Below are 18,011 nucleotides of genomic sequence, written 5' to 3'. Positions count from 1 at the left end.
ATCACTCTGTTAAGGGTCATGAAGCAGGTGTGTGTGATGTGCGGGCGTATGAGACAGGGGAAAAGCTCAAAAAACTTAGAAGGCCTGGGCTGCAGTACCGCTCCGCAGCCACGGCACAGCAGCACTGAGTCCCCGCCCCATTCATTCTCGAGGGCATCGATTCCAGCCAATAGGTGCGCTCGCTGCAGGGCCCGCCCCTCCTGCCGCTCTGCCGGCGCTGATTGGCTGCCGGTCGTTGAGCGGAGGCCTAGTGCGCATGCGTGTCACACGGCAAGGCGGCGGTGTGTGTCATGGAGCCCGTGCGCATGCGTGCTGTCCAACATGGACGCGCCTTTCTTGAAGCCACTGCGCATGCGTGCCGTGCAGCATGGCGGTGCCTTTAATAGAGACACTGCGCATATGTTCCGTTCAGCATGGCGACACGGTTTTTTTAACTACTGCGCATGCGTAGTGTTCGCCCCTTCCTCTTCTGATTGGTTGCTGCAGTCTGAGCGATGCACGGTTTAGTCAATTGGAGCGCTCGCTGCAGCGTCCTCCCCCCGATGATTGGCTGCCGCAAACAGCGTTGTAGGCATTGGAAGATCACCTCTGCCTTCTCTCAAGGATTGAGACTGCATTAAACACTACATCACTACGTTAAGAGTTATTATTAGCAATGACAGTTAGTTTAATGTTCTCACAGCAAGGCATTGGTCTTCCTGCACACCAAACTTTTTCATTATTTCACTTCTGGAACAGCTAGAAAATGGATGTTCCAGGCTTCTCCTTTGACTTCTCGCCTACGGTTCCTACATGGATCTTGGTATTTCCAACTAGAGGGAAGGCACCCCTGTGACATAGCTGCCCAATCCAGTGCAACGGCTGCTCAGTCCCCACGCCCTCCAGAGGAAAGCCCCCACTGGGGGAATCGCCCGCAAATTGGGATTGGAAAAAGAGGAAAGGAGCAGCTTTTGAAAGCGAGGAGGGGGTGCATCTTTAAACCCTTGCTGCAGTACCGCGCCGCGGCCACACCGCGGCAGCACTGGGCACGGGCGGCACCCGAGTACCGTCCGCGCAGCTCCGCGGCCCTGGCGCGGTGGCGCCCGCGGTGGAGTACCGGCCGCGGCTCAGCAAGCGGCAGCAGCGGGCGGGGGTCGCGCTTTGACGTCCGCTGGGGTTGGATTTGTCTGCATTGGCTTCTTTTGTACCCAAAGGAAACGCATTGTCCGGGAACTAGGGGGCTGTGTATTGCAAGGGGAGGGCCCGCAGGAGGAGACCCGCACCGCACAGCCTCCCGGCGATGTCCCGCAAACTCCCAGCCTTACACTCCAAATTTGGGTATTTTGGCTTTTTCTGCTTTTCGATAATGTAAATATTTGGGTTTTTTTTTCTTCTCTGAGAATATTCATTTTGAGGGGGGCTGCTTGCTGCACAAACCCGAGTAGACTTGGTTCTCCAGAATCCACAGACTGTGTTTTGATTTTTTCCCTATTAAAATCCCCCCATATATTTCCCCCCCCTCCTCCCCCAATTTCAGACCCAGAATTAGGAGTTTGGGTACTTAGGTGGCAGCTTCTACTCCATGTGCAGAGCCCCACAGGGTAAAGTCCCATTTGGGGAAAATCAGCCTCAGAGTGGGAAGGGGAAAAGGGAAAAGCATAAAGGAGAAGGGGCAGCTTTTGAAAATGGTTTTGTGTCTTCAGTAGAGAGAAATTTTGATGAGGAGGTTGAGTCTTTAAATCCATTCTATAAACAGGGTTTCTTTACATTTAAAAAACTATATAGCACAGACATTTACTCTATTTATATGTAGATATGTACTTAGGGAATATATTTGTATCTATTTAGACATATACATGCTTACATATGTCTCTATCTGCACAATTATTATATAGATATATATCTTTTTAGGCTTATATATTTTAACATATATCTTTACAATTATATCTATTTAGACTTAGAGATCTAATTGCACTTAGATATAACCGCTATATTACAAATAGTATCTGTTTAGACTTACTACATAACAGTACATGTAGATAGCTCTATTCAGACTTTTTTCTGATAAAATCCTTCATGTATAAAATATCTCACATTTTGAAGACCTATTTTATTATATATATATTTACACAAGTTAATTTTGTATTTTGAAACCCTACGTTGCTCTGGTCAGAGTTTTTTATATTCTAAACTCCTTTCCATAATATAGTTTATTTAAATCCCTTTTTTATGTAAAAATGTTATTTTAAATTTATATATGTATATATATGAGATATTTTTCTCTATTTCAATGATCATACCCATATTTGCAAGTTTTAGTATTTATCCACCCCCACGACTTTTCAGGCATTTTGTTGGGGGGGAACCCCTCCACCGCATCATCAACCGCCCAGATCCCCCGCCCCCTTTTTATTCAACCCAAGAAAAGACACAGAACTCGAAGAAAAGACGTTCTCGCGCGCGGCCCCCGAGGAGAGGGCTCCGCTGGGGCGAGGGGGCGGGCGGCGCTGCCCCACTGGGGGCCGTGCCGGCGGACGGAGTCGCGCCTCCCGCCATGGCCCCCCTCCGCTCCCGTGCCGGCACGGGGTCCCCAGGCCCCACCCGGCCTCTCCCGCTGCCGGGCCCGCGGACGCGGCCCGAGCGCAGCGGGACGTTCGCGGGACCTCCGCCCCTCCGCCGAGCCGCCCTGGCGCGGCTGCGCGCTAGGACCCTGCGAGCCGCCTGCCCCCTGCGAGTCGCCTGCCCCCGGGCCGGGGCGAGCGCCGGCACGGCAGGAGCGAGCGGCGCCCCAATGCCCTTCTCGGGGGCGCCGGGCAGCTTCCCCAGCACCTGCTGCTGGTGCCCGGCGCCTCTGCGAGCGCTCTGGTAACTACCCCGGCTCGGGGGCGGCCGCGGGCAGCGGGGCGGGGCGGGCGGCGGCGGCTGCGCGGGGCGGCGCGGCGGGCGGGAGGCGGCCCCTGCGGCCGGCCGGGGCGCCGGGAGAGGCGCCGGGAGAGGGGGACGGCCCGGAGGCTGTGGGAGTGCGCGTGTGTTCTGGGAGACGCGGGGAAGCCTGGCCGAAGGAAAAGAAATTACGGTCCTTCGGCTTAAAAATCACTCAAAACTGCTAGGAACTGCACGTATGAGTTGTTACGGTTGGGACGTTTGAGATTTTTTTTTAAGCAAGTCGTTCTGTTGTTTTCTTAAAAAAATGATTTTTTTCCTCAATCCACTGCTTCACAGAGGTATTTTAGTGACTGAGATCAGGCTGGCTCAACCAATTACCTGCAAAACCAGCTAGAAGTAGGCAATCTTGTGAAGTTTCCAAGGCATTTTTAGAAGATGAAGTATTTAGTTCTAGGTATTTAATACACTTCTCCCCGCCTCCCCACAGAAGATACAGGGTTTAGTGGACATGTTTTTTTCTCCATGAATTAATGCACGTGTTTGGTGCATTCACCTTCTTAGAAATATTCATTGAAGTTTTATCCCCTTGTGGGAGTTATCTTTGGTTGTAGGAGTTTTGGTTTATGATTTATTTGCTTTACTGGATTTTATTTTGATTTTCACCCCCCTTTGCATCAGCTGTATCATTGCAAGAACATCTCCTTGAGTTCTTCACTGCACACTTGACATTCTGCCTGTCTGCTTGGTGTCAAATGGGATGCTGACTACACTTCAGAGGATGCAGTTGTGGTGCTTCTAGTTTCTTCTAAGTAAAATTTTTGGTTTAGTATTTCATCTGTGCACAAACTGTGGTGGTTGGCTTTTCCCAGTGTTCGGTACAATGTTGCATCTTGAATTCCATCGCTTTTTATTTGACAGGCAAGTCACCATGCAAACCCACTATTTCAGTCCCATACTATGGATGAAGTAATTCTGGTGTGGCATCCTGACTTGAGAACAGCATTCCACAGCAAATCTGACCTACCTGCTTGGCTGTCTTGGAGCTGACTCATTTACCCTACTTGCAAGCTTAGTAAATAGGTGTACTTTCCACAGAAAACTCTCTGCAGGTGGCTGAAATTATGTTATACCTTTACGATCCATTAAATGATCAGTGCACAGAAAGATAGTAACAAGCAGCTGAGGGTCTGCTCCTTCTGAGTCCCTTGCGTTGCTACTGCTGTAGTGTTTACTGGAAATATCTTTTGCTAAACATAAACCATCTTCCTACTTCCTCTGCACTGATTGTTTTAAATTTTAAGATCTTTGCCCATTTTTTTCACCAAGCAAATACATATGTGTGTGTATATATACATACCTAGTTTAAGAGCTTAAATTAAGTACTTTGTCTCTCATTCTGTATGATCAGTTTACAAGCAGGCTGGACTTTGGTCATAATTATGGAAAGCATTCAGAGATGGAGAGTATGCTACACTGAGTCTAGAATCTCAAACTTGCAGAGCAGTGCCCAGCCCGTGCCATTTCAGGTCCACACAGGTCCACTGAATGCACAGTGCGAAGGGAAAGCTTGGAATTAGTAGTGGTGAGTGAAGTGTGGCTGTGGGGTAGAAATGTTTGTGTCTGGATGCAAAGTAATAAAGACCTTCTGGTCAAGATGTGTGGTCTGAATTCTGCCTAAGTCCCTAACTGGCTACGTACATAAATAAAATTTGAGCTATCTTACTCTAGTCCTGTATATGCCATAGGTTTTCATGACCTGGTTACCTCTTTTGTAAACATTTAAAAAAAATAAAAAACTTCAATTTTTGTGGCTTACACTGCTTTAGAGAGCTTTGCTTCTAGACTTGTCTTTTTTTTGTCTTTTTTTTCTTTTTTTTTTTTGTAGCTATCCAGTTGCAAAAAAAAAAAGAGTGGTTTTGATTTCCTCTAGTAAAAGGAAATCAAACATGCCTTCTCTTTTGGGATCAGTATGTTATGTAAGTACTATGTACTATGCTTCAGAGGAACATGAGAGAACACCACTAGTGGAGAGTTAGAAAGTATTTTTTTTCTGTAAAGGTAAAATTCATCCTTTGAAATGTCATTAGAAGTGAGTTTTTTGGGAAAGCTGAGAAAATGGTTTGATCGATTTGGAAATCTTAATTGTAGTGTTACTTGTCAGGCTGAAATAGGCACCTGTATTCCTGCTGGTTTTGAAGTATATTCCTTGTCTGCAAGGTGCTGAAGTTATTTGTCATCTTCCTGAAGTCTGTTGGAAAGTAAACTTGTTTTACGATGCCTTAGTAAAAGTGAGAATAGTCCTGTTTAAAATAGCTGACAGTACAGGTATCGCAAGTCTGATGAATTGAGCTCTTCATTGGTCTTTATGTAATCCACACAAAAATGGACTTGAATGACCCATGCCATTTTAAAGGTGGAAGTAGGTTAAGGGAGATGTAATTCTGGAAATCAAAGAAAGCAGAGGCTCATTTTGATGAACCTTCAGGCTTATTACCTTCCTGTATCTTTTCCAGTGAATAACTTCTTTTTTTAAATATTACCATAATCCTATTTCTTGGACTTTCTTCTTTATAATTTACGGGCTGGGGGCTTTGTTATCTGTCCCCTTTTTTTAAGCAGTCTCTCTGTTTCTCAGTACACATGCTTACAAAGTCAATTTTTATATATCACGTGGGGTTTTTTCCGTGTTGGGGGACGTACGGAACTCGACACAGAACCAGCAGTACTGGCAGCTGAAGCCGAGGCGGCTCTGCCGCCCGTGACCCCGCCCGCCTCCCCGGGCCGGCGCCGCGGCGGCTCTGCCCGCGCCCGCAGCCCAGAACGGCAGCGCCCGGCGCCCGCCCGCATGGAGCCGAGCGGCGCGGAGGCGGCCTCCTCCCGGTTCCTCGGCCTCACGCAGCGGTACCGGCGCCGGGGAGGCGGGTGGCGGAGCTGGGGAAGCGACTGCCGCGGGGCCGGGCCGGGCCGGGGCCGGAGCCGCCGCTTCAGTGCGGGCGGACGCGGGGACGGGCAGGGTCAGGCGCGCTGAGGACGCGCCCCGCCGCCGAATGGGAGAGGGGCTGTGGCCCTTTGGTCCTCACAACGCTCCCCGGAGCTTAGCCTAGCCCGCGTGCTTAAAGCTGCTGCGTTGTTCGTCTTTCGGGACTGTTAGAGTTTGTAGGAGCTGCTGTTGCAGTGGGAGTAAGCTGGCCGTCTCTCCTCTTCCTCGTCGCTGTGCGTTTATACGGCACCCGTGTTCCCAAAGGAACAGAATAGGGAGAGTACCCTGGGTGCCGTACAAATGCGTACGAGGTGGGGCTTTTTCATGTGAATAAAGGCTCTTCTGTAGTAAAACACTGCAACATTAGTGAATTCTAAATTTATGACATCAAAGTGGTTTGAGCCACTGGTAAGCTGTCCTAAGTATTTCAGTGCTAGAAGTTCATCTTAATAGGATGAAAAGTATTTTGAAATTGGCATAGCTAGAGTAACAGTTGGTTTTCTGATGTAGATTAAGTCAGGACAGAGGAAAGATGTAATTTAGTGAAGAGGATTCGTAAAAAAAAAAGCTGATGCTAACCAAGCCTATTTTTTATATTAGTCGATGTGATATGTCAGAGAGTTGATGAGTAAAAATCTTGATCATTACCAGGAATGGAGAGCCAAAGAGGTATGCAGGCTGGAATTCATTGGGGAATATGTGCAGTTATGCAAATAGGATAGAATCATAGAATCGTAGAATAACCAGGTTGGAAGAGACCCACCGGATCATCGAGTCCAACCATTCCTGTCAAATGATAGGAATGATGTATGATGTATGTATGATGATGTATGTGTGTAAAGCCTACCTATGCATAACTTGAGGCTGAGATGCTTCACTTTGACAAGATTTCCTGTGTAGCATCTATGTTGGTATGAGATTCTGCTTATAAGACAAGTATGATAAACTGTGTTTGTTGATCAGATGGTCTACTCCAACATCCTCTCTCTCATGGATATTATGGAGTCTTTATGGGGGAATATTTTTGGGGCTAATTGGCCTCTGGAACTTTGCTAGAAGCAGTGTTGAATACACCTGATAGAGCGTGGAGGACAATCGTCTTTTCTGTGTTGAGGAAAAAAGCCTATTTGTATGGTAGAACCCAGACTTAACTTGGCACTGTACTTTGTCTTTTGTTTTGTTGTGAAACTGTGGCTGGGAAATGTTCCTGCAGTAGTCATTGCTGGAATGTATCTTAATTAAGAATAGACCTGCTCTTAATTCTGCCACCATGTTTTGGATGTTACTTTCCAGGTTCTTTACCTGTGCTGCCAGACATATATCTTAATATGCACTTTGACTTTTTGTATTTCTAAATTAATTGTTTTCATGTCATACTCTCCTTTAACTCAATAACATACATTTTGTTACAGTAGTACCTTCATGTGTTCAATACCTACATATATATTTGTTATGCAGTGTTTGATGTTGAATGCTTTTTTTGTATTTTCTAAAGTTGTTTGTTAGCTACTGACTTTGTCTCAGCAGCATTGTTTGGATGTCAGCATACTTTTTGTGATATAGTTTGATTTTTACTCTGCTGAAATATCACCAGATAAAGGTATTTGACCTAGTTTGTGTATATGCAGGTAATTATAAAATGCCTTCATAACTCCTCTGGTTTATCATGCAGGTGATGCATGTGATTGCATTTTCCTCTAGTTTCATGCATTTTGAGGTTAGCAGTGCCACAAGGCAGAAAGTAATTCTGTTTTCTGAACCTCAGCCTGTTCTTTTTCCTGTTTTGTGGAGCTATTACATGACAGATGAAGGTGTCTGCAAATTATCCAGACTTCCAGTTCAAAGCACAGTAAGCCAGATACTCTTTCTTGTAACTTTATAATTTTATTATGTTTGTGTTTGGGTTTGGCCAGATGTCAGACACACAAAATAGTGGCCTGGCTTTCCCAACACTTTAAAAGATTTATTGTGCTAGTGACAGTTGATGGATTTTTTTTTTAATATATTTACCCACTCCTTGAATTATCATCCTGCATATATTTCTGTTTGAGCATGACAGAATTTAAGAGCTCAGCAACAGCAAAATCTCTCTTAACTGCTGTTTCCGTAACATTCTCCCAAGCTCCCATGATCCAAGAGGAGGTGGTCAGAGCCTTGCTAGCCCTACTAGACACCCACAGGTCTATGGTGCCGGATGGGATTCATCCAAGGATATTGAAGGAGCTGGCGGATGTGCTGGCCAAACCCCTTTCCATCATCTTCCAACAGTCCTGGAAGACTAGGGAAGTTCCACTGGGCTGGAGGCTGGCTGATGTTGTGCCCATCTACAAGAAGGGTCGCAGGGAGGACCCAGGGAACTACAGGCCTGTCAGTCTGACCTCAGTGCCAGGGAAAGTCATGGAACAGGTGATCTTGAGTGCTATCATGAAGCACATGCAAGAGAACTGGGTGATCAGGCCCACTCAACAGGGGTTCACAAAAGGCAGGTCTTGCCAAACTAACCCGATCGCCTTGTGACAAAGTGACTCGGCTGCTGGATGAGGGAAAGGCTGTGGATGGATCTTCCTGGACTTCAGCAAAGCCTTTGACACAGTTTCTCACAGCGTTCTGCTTGAGAAACTGTCAGCCTCTGGCCTGGAGAGGCGCACACTCTCCTGGGTGGAAAACTGGTTGGATGGCCAGGCCCAGAGAGTGGTGGTAAATGGTGTGAAATCCAGCTGGAGGCCAGTGACAAGTGGAGTTCCCAAGGGCTCAGTGCTGGGTCCAGCCCTGTTCAATGTCTTTATCAATGATCTGGATGAAGGCATTGAGTGCACCCTTAGCAAGTTTGCAGATGACACTAAGCTGGGTGGAAGTGTTGATCTGCTGGAGGGTCGGGAGGCTTTGCAAAGGGATCTGAACAGGCTGAGTCCAATGGCATGAGGTTTAACAAGGCCAAATGCCGGGTCCTGCACTTGGGGCACAACAACCCTATGCAGTGCTACAGACTAGGTGAAGTCTGTCTAGAAAGCTGCCTGGAGGAGAGAGACCTGGGGGTGTTGATTGACAGCCGACTGAACATGAGCCAGCAGTGGCCCAGGTGGCCAAGAAGGCCAATGACATCTTGGCTGGTATCAGAAACGGCATGACCAGCAGGTCCAGGGAGGTTATTCTTCCTCTGTACTGGGCACTGGTGAGACCACTCCTTGAATCCTGTGTTCAGTTCTGGGCCCCTCACCACAAGAAAGGTGTTGAGGCTCTGGAGCGAGTCCAGAGAAGAGCAACGAAGCTGGTGAAGGGGCTGGAGAACAGGCCTTATGAGGAACGGCTGAGAGAGCTGGGGTAGTTTAGCCTGGAGAAGAGGAGGCTGAGGGGAGACCTTATTGCTCTCTACCACTACCTGAAAGGAGATTGTAGAGAGCAGGGAGCTGGCTTCTTCTCCCAGTTGACAGAGGACAGGACAAGAGGGAATGGCCTCAAGCTCCGCCAGGGGAGATTTAGGCTGGACATTAGGAAAAAATTTTTCACAGAAAGGGTCAATGGGCACTGGAACAGGCTGCTCAGGGAGGGGGTTGATTCACCTTCCCTGGAGGTGTTTAAGGCACGGATGGGCGAGGTGCTAAGGGGCATGGGTTAGTGTTTGGTAGGAAAGGTTAGACTCGATGTTCCGGTGGGTCTCTTCCAACCTGGTTATTCTATGATTCTATGATTCAGCCACCAGTACCACTGTGACAAGTGTTCATTGATTAGATTTACTTTTATGGTGGTTTCTAAGGCAACTAAAACACCTAGCCATAAAAATGAATTTTGTAGAACAAAAGTAGCACACAAAGAAAATGCTAGCCCTACCATGATTACCTGATCTTTCTGTAAGAGTAAAAAATAATAGAAAATTTTTGGAATGTGATGGAGGGAGTTGAGCTGCTAGTGCTGGTACAGAATGGATTATCAAGTTATATTTTAAATTTGCCTCTAGATCTTTATTTAGCTTGTATTTATTTTTCCCCATAGCAAAGGCAGGAGGCTTAGTGCTTATAGTGAGAGGAGTTGTTTGCTTTATGTTTTGAGCTCATGAAGCACGTAGTGATGTGCTTAATGTGACATGGTGTGAGATTATGTGATAATGCATGTAGATTTTGAACTTTGCATTCTAGGATTACTTTTGCTTGCTTTGCCAAGGTTGGTGGGGGGAAAGCTGTGACATGCAGTTCTTTATTTATGCTTTTGAACTAAAGTAATTGTTCAGTTTCTGAAAAAAAAACCAAACCCAACAAAAACCCCCCAACAGTAGTGTGACAAACTAAGCATGAGCTTATTGAGTATAGTGCAGTTGTCCTGTTCAAGTAATTAATTTTACTGCAGGTTTTTCTTCCCTTGGATTAAATGCAGTTTTCAAACATAGTTGTAAGTAACCATCTGCTTTGGAACCCTGATCACATCGTGACTAAATATTTAGTTTAATCATAGCTTTTGCTTCCAGTCAGAACACGGCTATTTCTTTTCCTTAGGGGGTAATATGAAAGCCAGACTGCAATGGCTGCTACAGATTGTGCACATTGTAAGGCGTGTTCCCTGCAGTAATGAGTTTATGCACTGCAAACCTTGTTCAGTGGGAATGCTGTTGGTTAATGGCAGGATATAACAGTGCAGGAAATCGAAGGCTAGTTGACTTGTGTACACTGATGAAGCATTTCTGTTCCAGCTCTGTCTCTGAAGATCTGGGTTGCAGACGTGGAGAGTTTAGCAGAAAGCATTACGGATCTGTGGAGCTTGTAAGTTTACATAGCCTGTCCTTTGATTTTATAATGCAAAGCTCAAATCCTTTTCATTTCCAGATAAAAAACTGGATATAATTTGGAAGGTGTGCTTTCTAAACCAGACTTGAAAGTTATACAGTAATAAAAAGAAGCTTCAGAATAGACATTATTAAACCTGTGTTTTTACTACCTTATTTATGACTATTTAGTCATAAAGGAACATAAAGTGTTATATAAATATCTTTCTTACTTCCAGGTGCAAATTTAGCCTTTTTTTCCCCTTATAAGCTGAAGATTGCAAAATATTAGGGTAGTGTTTGATTAAGTACTTGCAATTATGTGAGTTAAAAACTGTGTGCTTACTCATGTCGTGTACATGCCTCAGAGTAGTGGAAGAGGGTTTGAAATAAAAAGAACTAGTCAGAATAAGGATATTGAAGACTGTTCCCTAAAATCTGCCAGTTATTATATATTTTCTTCAAATTAAATTGGCACTTAATTTTTTTTATATATACATTTCTTCTCTGCTGTGAAAATAGTGGTACGTCAGCAGTTAAAATAGTGACAGTCTGTATACAAGGCCGTAATGAAATTACATAAACTTATTATGAGAAAACATAAGTGGGGAGGGGTAGAGAAACCAAACTCCAGTGCCTTTATTGAAGGAAGAAATCTCTAATTTCCTACTAGCTTTAGTTGTAGTTTAAAGTTTTTGGATAGTATATTTATCAATATGTATGTAAATTGGGTGTAAATTAGTGGCTTAGTTGCTGGAAGCTGTGTTGCAAGAGCACCTAGCTCTCTTATTTCCATACATTCCATATATTAGATGTGGTGTTTTAATAAAAAAACCCAAGTGAACTGCTTTCTGCTAAGAGAGTCTTTCATTACTAGTACTTAGATTCTTTTGCTGGAAAAGAAAAATTTATTGGTAATTATAAATTCACAAAAACTCACATAAGTAGTCATGTCTTTTGGTTGCTTTTCTTAAAATTCTGCCGATATTTTATGAAAGTATGTATTTCTGTGTTTTGGAGTACAAATATATAAAGATGCCCGTTGCCCTTTCCAGTTTCTAAGCATTTCGACATTGGACCTTTCTTGCTTCATGTTTTCCATAGCAGCATCTCGATTGCTCAATTATTTCCAACTTCTGTTTATTACAACACAATTATTTCTCTGCCCTAAACATTTTTTCCTATGTTGTTCCCACGGATTAAATATGACCAGTTGTCCATGTAGTTTTCCCTGCACTTTACTCAAGGCGCTAGGATGTGTTGGAGTTTTTCCATGTTAGTTTACTCCTGACATAGCCTCAGATCACTTCAAAGCAAGGAGCAAGGAGAATTTCACAATGTTGTGATAACCAGGTAAAGGGAAAAAGTATTATCTAGAATAACATGAATTGCTAGAGGGAAGCAAGAATGATATACTGTTGCTTTGTTGTTGTTCAGATCTTATTTGAGAAGTTTTATTTGATATGTGACAATCTCATTTTTTACAGTTTTCGGAGGAGTAACATGCAGTATCATTGACAGCATTGTCCTTCTCTTCTCTTGAAGGCATCCTAAGCAGTGTTGCTGAGCACGTCAGAATTGTCATGTTATCCTCATGTTTTACTGACTTCTCAAGAGATTTTTTTAACAACAAAGAAAGTTTCAGTGTTCTGGGAATCCCTAGATTCCCTTAAAATAAGACCAGGTAGTCTTTCTGAAGTGTTTATGGAACTAGTGAAGTCTTCAGCTGGTAACAAGCTGTGTTTTCTGATGTTAATGCTGGAAGCGGACCAGTACGTCTCTTGTACCTTATGTTGTTTGGTATCATCATTGAGTGTTGTGTTTGGAGATTCTTGCTGCTTTCCCTCTCCCAAAAACATCAATAAATAAAATGCAGTAAAAAGACTGCTAGTCTTGGTAATACTGCCAGCAAGTGGAGCTTTAGGTTTAGCAAGGTTGAGATATTAAGAGTCATCACGTCTGTAAGACCTGTACTTTTGAAAGGAGAGAGCTTCAAGATCAATTTCTGGAAAGCAGACAAGTCATTCTGTAGGCATTCTGTGTGTTGGTGCAGCCAAAACCTGAGCCAGGACAATCTTATTAGTACTGGGATCTACCAAAAGAGTGAACAGCTTTTTCTGCTCGTGCCTCCTTAGAGTTATAATGAGTGATTCAAAATTTGTAGTCATATTTGTAATAGCCATGCTGATCTGTTGTCTTTGGGTAGTCATATGGTGCCTGGGAGAATAAGAAATCGTAGTAAACTTTGGTTGCTGATCATATGGCTATTTTTGGAACTAGAACCTCTATCTTAAAACTTTCTTACAGCTTATATCTAGTGATGCCGATGGAGCCATTCAAAGAGCTGGACGATTCCGTGTGGAAAATGGCTCCTCTGGTGAGGTAAGGGGCTGAAGATACTCATAGAAAGCTTAAAAACAGCTTTACCACTAAAAGATATATTAACAGTCAATTGCTAAGGAAAATAACTTGAAAAATACTAAATAATATGAGAGTGTAAGAATCTAAGAGGAGATTGTGGCATGCAATCTTGACAGTTTAATTTTTTAAGGAAAAAGGTTGTATTTCACTTAGTTTTGATAACATTTTGCTCACCTGTTCAGTTTTGATAACATTTTGCTCACCTGTTCATATTAGAAGAAAAATACTGTCATATCCTTTGAATAACACTTTGCAGTCTCTAGTTCATTAGTCTGTATTGGTGTCCTTGTGATGCTATTATCTTTAAGCTGACTTTTGTGCTTTTAAGTTTATTCGTCGGTGTGATGAGGTTATAGCTTCATTGCCCCCTCCCTTCCCCTGTCCTTTGGCAGCTGTGCTTTTCTTTAAATAAGAGATAAAGAAACTGAGCAGAGCACAAGTCATTCCCTCCAGATTCCTGTGCTATTAAGCTCATGTCCCTGCAAACATGCTTAGGTTTCTACTTATCTTCACTTTTTATTTTCCTTTGCACGACGTTTTCAGCTGTAAATATCATCTTGATATTGAAAGATAGAAGGCCTTGTATTCTTGAAATATATGTAAGGTCTTGGAAAGCTTGTATTGAGCTAATATTAACAGCAAACTGTTTCTGATCATCTGATTTCATCAGCACTGAATTTCGAGTTTAAAGCAGTTTAACTATTCCACATTGATTCTCTGTCAGAATTTACCTTAACTGGCCAGTCCAGAAACAACACTGAAGAACTTTAGTGCATCGTCTGGTCTAGTGAGGAGTCCTTGAGGATTATTTTGGGAAGAACTGAGAAAATGAAACCTGGAGACAGAATTCAGTTTATTAATTTATTTATTTTTCACTTTTAAAACACTGGGCTGCAAATTCCACACTGAATCCACGTTCCACATCAGTCTTCTTCGGAGTACTGAGCTATTACCTGTGACGGTCATACAACACGAATAGACTGTAGTTACGTAGAAAGAAAAGAGGGGAAAAAAAAAATGGAGGAAAGGGAGAAATTTTAATTCCAGCTTTGCAGCAGTTGACTTCAGAGTAATTCTTAGCATTTTAAAAAATGGTGTACAGCCAAAACTCTTCTGGTGAGTCAGCCACTCTTGATTGGCTTTTGCCTATATAATGTCCTCCTTTTTTTTTCACTCAACATTTGATCTAACAGTCTCCTAATTCTGTTTCAGAATTCAGACTACACTCCAGGTACATGGCACAGAACAGATGTGCATTTAGAGAACCCAGAGTATCATACAAGATGGTATTTCAAATATTTTTTAGGGAAAGGTAATTATCTTTTTGCAAATGGATTGAAGTTTTGGTCAATGAAAATGCAATGTAGCTTTGAACTGTATGATTTAAAAGATGTGGTACCAATTTAGTACTAATACGTTTTCTGTTCTGTAAAGTAAAAAAGTTATTGTTTCGGATATTTTTAATCTGAAGACAGAGGATGGGTTTCTGTAAGGGGCAGAACCCCTTCTATCAAAAAGAGATATTTTGAAACCCTTCTTGACTTGAAAGCTGTACCTGTCTCTTGGTTTTTGTACACACCTGCATATAAATACTTAGCTACTTAGGTAGATAAGTGTGGGTTTTTACATACGAATGCATGTATTTACACATTTATACACACATCTATGTGCATGCATGAAGGTGGATGTGTGTGTTGTCTTTACGATTGACAATGCTTCTTGGTTTTCCCTAACAGTTCATCAAAATTATATAGGTACAGATGCAGAGAAGAACCCTTTCTTTCTGTCTGTTGTATTGTCTGACCAGAATAATCAGCGCATTCCTCAATACCATTCAATACTTTGGAGAAAAACAGTAAGAAACAAATATTTAACTGCTGCTCTGATTTTTTTTTTCCTTATTTGTTTTGGATATGTTTATTACATACTTCTTTGCTTTCCTCAGAATCAGTAGTTAATACATATTTTTCATTCTATACAATAAGAACATATCATTCTAGGACAGTAGATAAAACTATCTTTGTAGGTAACGTTACACTAAAGTTTCTGACAGAAATCTGTGATGCCAGATATTTTTTGATTGTTCTTCTGTAACGTTCTGTGTTGTTTTTAGAAATGACACCTAAATTGTTCTTTCTTATGTCCTGGGCAATGCCCTTCATACAGTTTTTAGGATTTTCTTATGCAATGTTAAGAAAATAGGGAGGTGTGATACTGATTTCACTAATATTATTTAATGGATTTTTTTCACTTAATGTTCCTTAGAACATTTTATCAAAGCAATTGATTTAAAACTCTCCTGTATGCATGTAGTTTACTTTAAAACAAACAAAAAAAAAGACAAAACGCAAAATAATTTGTAATGTCTGCTAGTTACGGCAGTGCTCATGCCACATTCCAAGACTGTCAAAACTAAGTAAAATATAGCTTTGCACCATCCATGACTTTCCGCATTCAGTTTTTCATCTTTTCCTTTTTGTCCCAAACCAGTAGTAAATACGGCTAAGTAATGGTAGCAAGGTAGTGCGGTTTCGATCTTTTTTTTTTCTTTTAATTTACCTAATCACTTTTATTAATATTCCTATCTGAATATACAGGAAAAGTCAGTATGTCTTGTAATATCTCCTAGCTTCTTTTCTTTATAGGGTACTCAGAAAATATGTCTCCCTTACAGCCCCACAAAAACATTATCAGTGAAATCTATATTAAGGTATGTATTTACAAATAAGTTATCATTTAAGATATTTGTCTGTATGTCTTTTCCTGTAATGCAGAGCTTGTGTTTTACGGTTTTCATGATAAATCTATAAAAACAGTAAAATCACGTTTACAAATCTTAATTATTAAAGGCAGCAAAAGGTTTCTAAAGCCTTTTCTGGAATAGACAAAGTGACAACTTAAAATGGAGAGAAATTCTTAGCACTTTTTCATCAGCAGAGGGGCTGTTTTCAAGTTAATTGGATAACAGGTGCTAAGTAGAACTGCAGTGATTGAGAAGAAGTATCTTTTAAGGATAGATAATGAACAGACTTAAGGAATGGCAGGTTTTTACTAGAGAGGTGGTTATTATGTGGCCTTTGCAGGAGCAAGCAAACGGGAGGAAGCCAAGAATTATTTCTTCCATTGGTGGTCTCCATGCAAGTCTCACTATGGATGTGGTTTTATACACACTGTCCGTGAAGCCAAGAAATGCTTTCCCCCAGACAGAGTCTGTATGGGCTTGTTCTGTCTCTTTTATAAAGTGAGCAAGCCCAACACCGTTTCTGTTATATTTTTTTCAGTGTTATGATCAGCTGAAATGTCAGAGCACCTGTTTGCAAATGTTCACTTAAATTTAATCTACAGTTATTACAATGTAATCATGTGGTGTGTTTTCTCAATTCCATCACTGCCAATATCTTTAAGTGAGTCTTCTGTAAGGATTCCCTCCTTTAGAAACCTGTTAAAAGTGCCTTCATTTACTGAACAGGTAGTGTGTCCTCGATAAATGGGCGGTCTGCAGGTCTTCAAAACCTTTGATCTGTATAGAGTATGAGCAAATGTCTCTTGCTTGCTTGAAGCCAGCCCACTGGATAGCACTTCTGGTGCTGATGTGAGAAGGAAATTCTGGGAACAAAGCATGTGTTGTGATGTGAGTCAGTACCACCGGATCGGGATTTTCCTACAACTGCACATGATATTTGAGAGGTCCCAGACCACTGAGTTTGCCAGGGAGGCTATCAGCCATTGAATGTCACTTTTTAGTTCTGATTTCCTGGGCTGTGGCTCTGGTTTGGAGTGTCAAGGTGGTGAGTTGAGAACATTTCACATCTCTTCCATTTTCGTCATTGAGATGAGCTAAGTACCAGTTGCTGAAATAGTTCTTCCTAACATCTGTTTCTAACCCAGCCGCGCTCTCCGCTCTCACCCACATAAACATTTTTGATCAGGCATCCCAGAGTGCTGAAACTTTGTCTTCTTTCAGCTGGAGTTCTAACTCTTTTGCTGGACCCTCATATTCCCTCATATTCCATCCTGTGATGCTCCAGTATTTCATGGAGAAAAATGCAGGCTTGTTTCAGACTTTTTTTCCCACTTCTGCCAGGGTCTATGCCACCTGCTATCAGCTGGATAGATGCCATCTCCTTTTGCCCACTTGGACTAGGACTAAAATCTCTTCCCTGACTGTTCTTTATTTTGTACAGTTCTTGAGCCTTCCCTCAGGCCTGATTGATGCTTCTTTGATATTTCACCCTGTTCACAGCCAGAGTGAATCTAAGTACAGACTATCTCAAAGAAATTTGGTTACATTAATAAACCTGTTGTTTCTAAATCAATTGGAACATTTAAATCCCTTTGAAAAGGAAGTAAACTCCTGTCAGCATTGTGATCTAGCATAGGCATTGATGGAAAGGTGCATCACATTTTACCTCCCTGTTAGTTCACTATGCCCCAGACAGACTTCATTGAGCGTTCCATGGCACACTGCGCAGTTCTATAAATCAGTGCTGCAGGAAAAAAAATAATGGGCAAAACCAACAGTAAATGCAGAAGCACAAGTTAGGAAAAATGCTATAAATCAGATATTACTGTTTATTGAGGCAGTTGATCTTGCTTCTTATTTACATACTTTTTTCTGTTCCTGGATCTTTTGCATGTGAATTTGATGCTGAGCTCTTCATTTTTCATTTGCACTGAATTTGCCTTGAATTATTTTAGAAGAGAGAGAAGAAAGGCTTACAAAGTAGAATATACTATTGAGGCCTCCTAAAATACTCACAAAAACTATTTATGAAGCCAAGTGAAGAGTGATGAAGTAAAGCTCTGCGCTTAATAGGTAAATTGAGTAAATTTAAACCTGATCTCTATGTGGGGTCTTACTAAGTTATGTTTTTAAAATAAAAAATAAGTTAAAGAGATCTTGGAGGTTCATATTGTGTAAAAGAAATGGCTATTCCACAAAACATTTCATGTAAGAGGCTTTTTGAATAAAACATTTTGTAGCCAGTTTTA

The 18,011-nt window shown here is 42.2% G+C and overlaps 1 protein-coding gene across 9 annotated transcripts in view; it reads left to right on the top strand.

Annotated features, from left to right (window-relative positions):
- Positions 1-2,740: 2,740 nt before the first annotated feature.
- GARNL3 (GTPase activating Rap/RanGAP domain like 3) overlaps positions 2,741-18,011 on the top strand; it is a 44,587-nt gene continuing 29,316 nt past the window's right edge. For 5 of the 9 annotated variants that reach the window (XR_011338872.1, XR_011338873.1, XR_011338871.1 and 2 more), the window contains exons 1-6: positions 2,741-2,844; positions 10,527-10,596; positions 12,906-12,980; positions 14,232-14,331; positions 14,756-14,874; positions 15,665-15,729. Coding sequence is in view for 4 of the 9 variants with exons in the window: in XM_069873444.1 (XP_069729545.1) it covers positions 2,771-2,844; positions 10,527-10,596; positions 12,906-12,980; positions 14,232-14,331; positions 14,756-14,874; positions 15,665-15,729 (503 nt within the window). In the remaining 5 variants the exon portion in view is untranslated. Of the gene's footprint in view, positions 2,845-5,710; positions 5,767-10,526; positions 10,597-12,905; positions 12,981-14,231; positions 14,332-14,449; positions 14,875-15,648; positions 15,730-18,011 lie in introns of those variants that run through there. The other 4 variants (XM_069873447.1, XM_069873445.1, XM_069873442.1 and 1 more) reach the window with 3 other exon arrangements.

This window comes from Phaenicophaeus curvirostris, chromosome 20 (genome assembly GCF_032191515.1).
Source record: "Phaenicophaeus curvirostris isolate KB17595 chromosome 20, BPBGC_Pcur_1.0, whole genome shotgun sequence".
NCBI classification, from domain to species: Eukaryota; Metazoa; Chordata; class Aves; order Cuculiformes; family Cuculidae; genus Phaenicophaeus; species Phaenicophaeus curvirostris.
The sequence above is the reverse complement of the archived record's forward strand: the minus strand, read 5'-3'. Positions and strand labels throughout refer to the sequence as shown.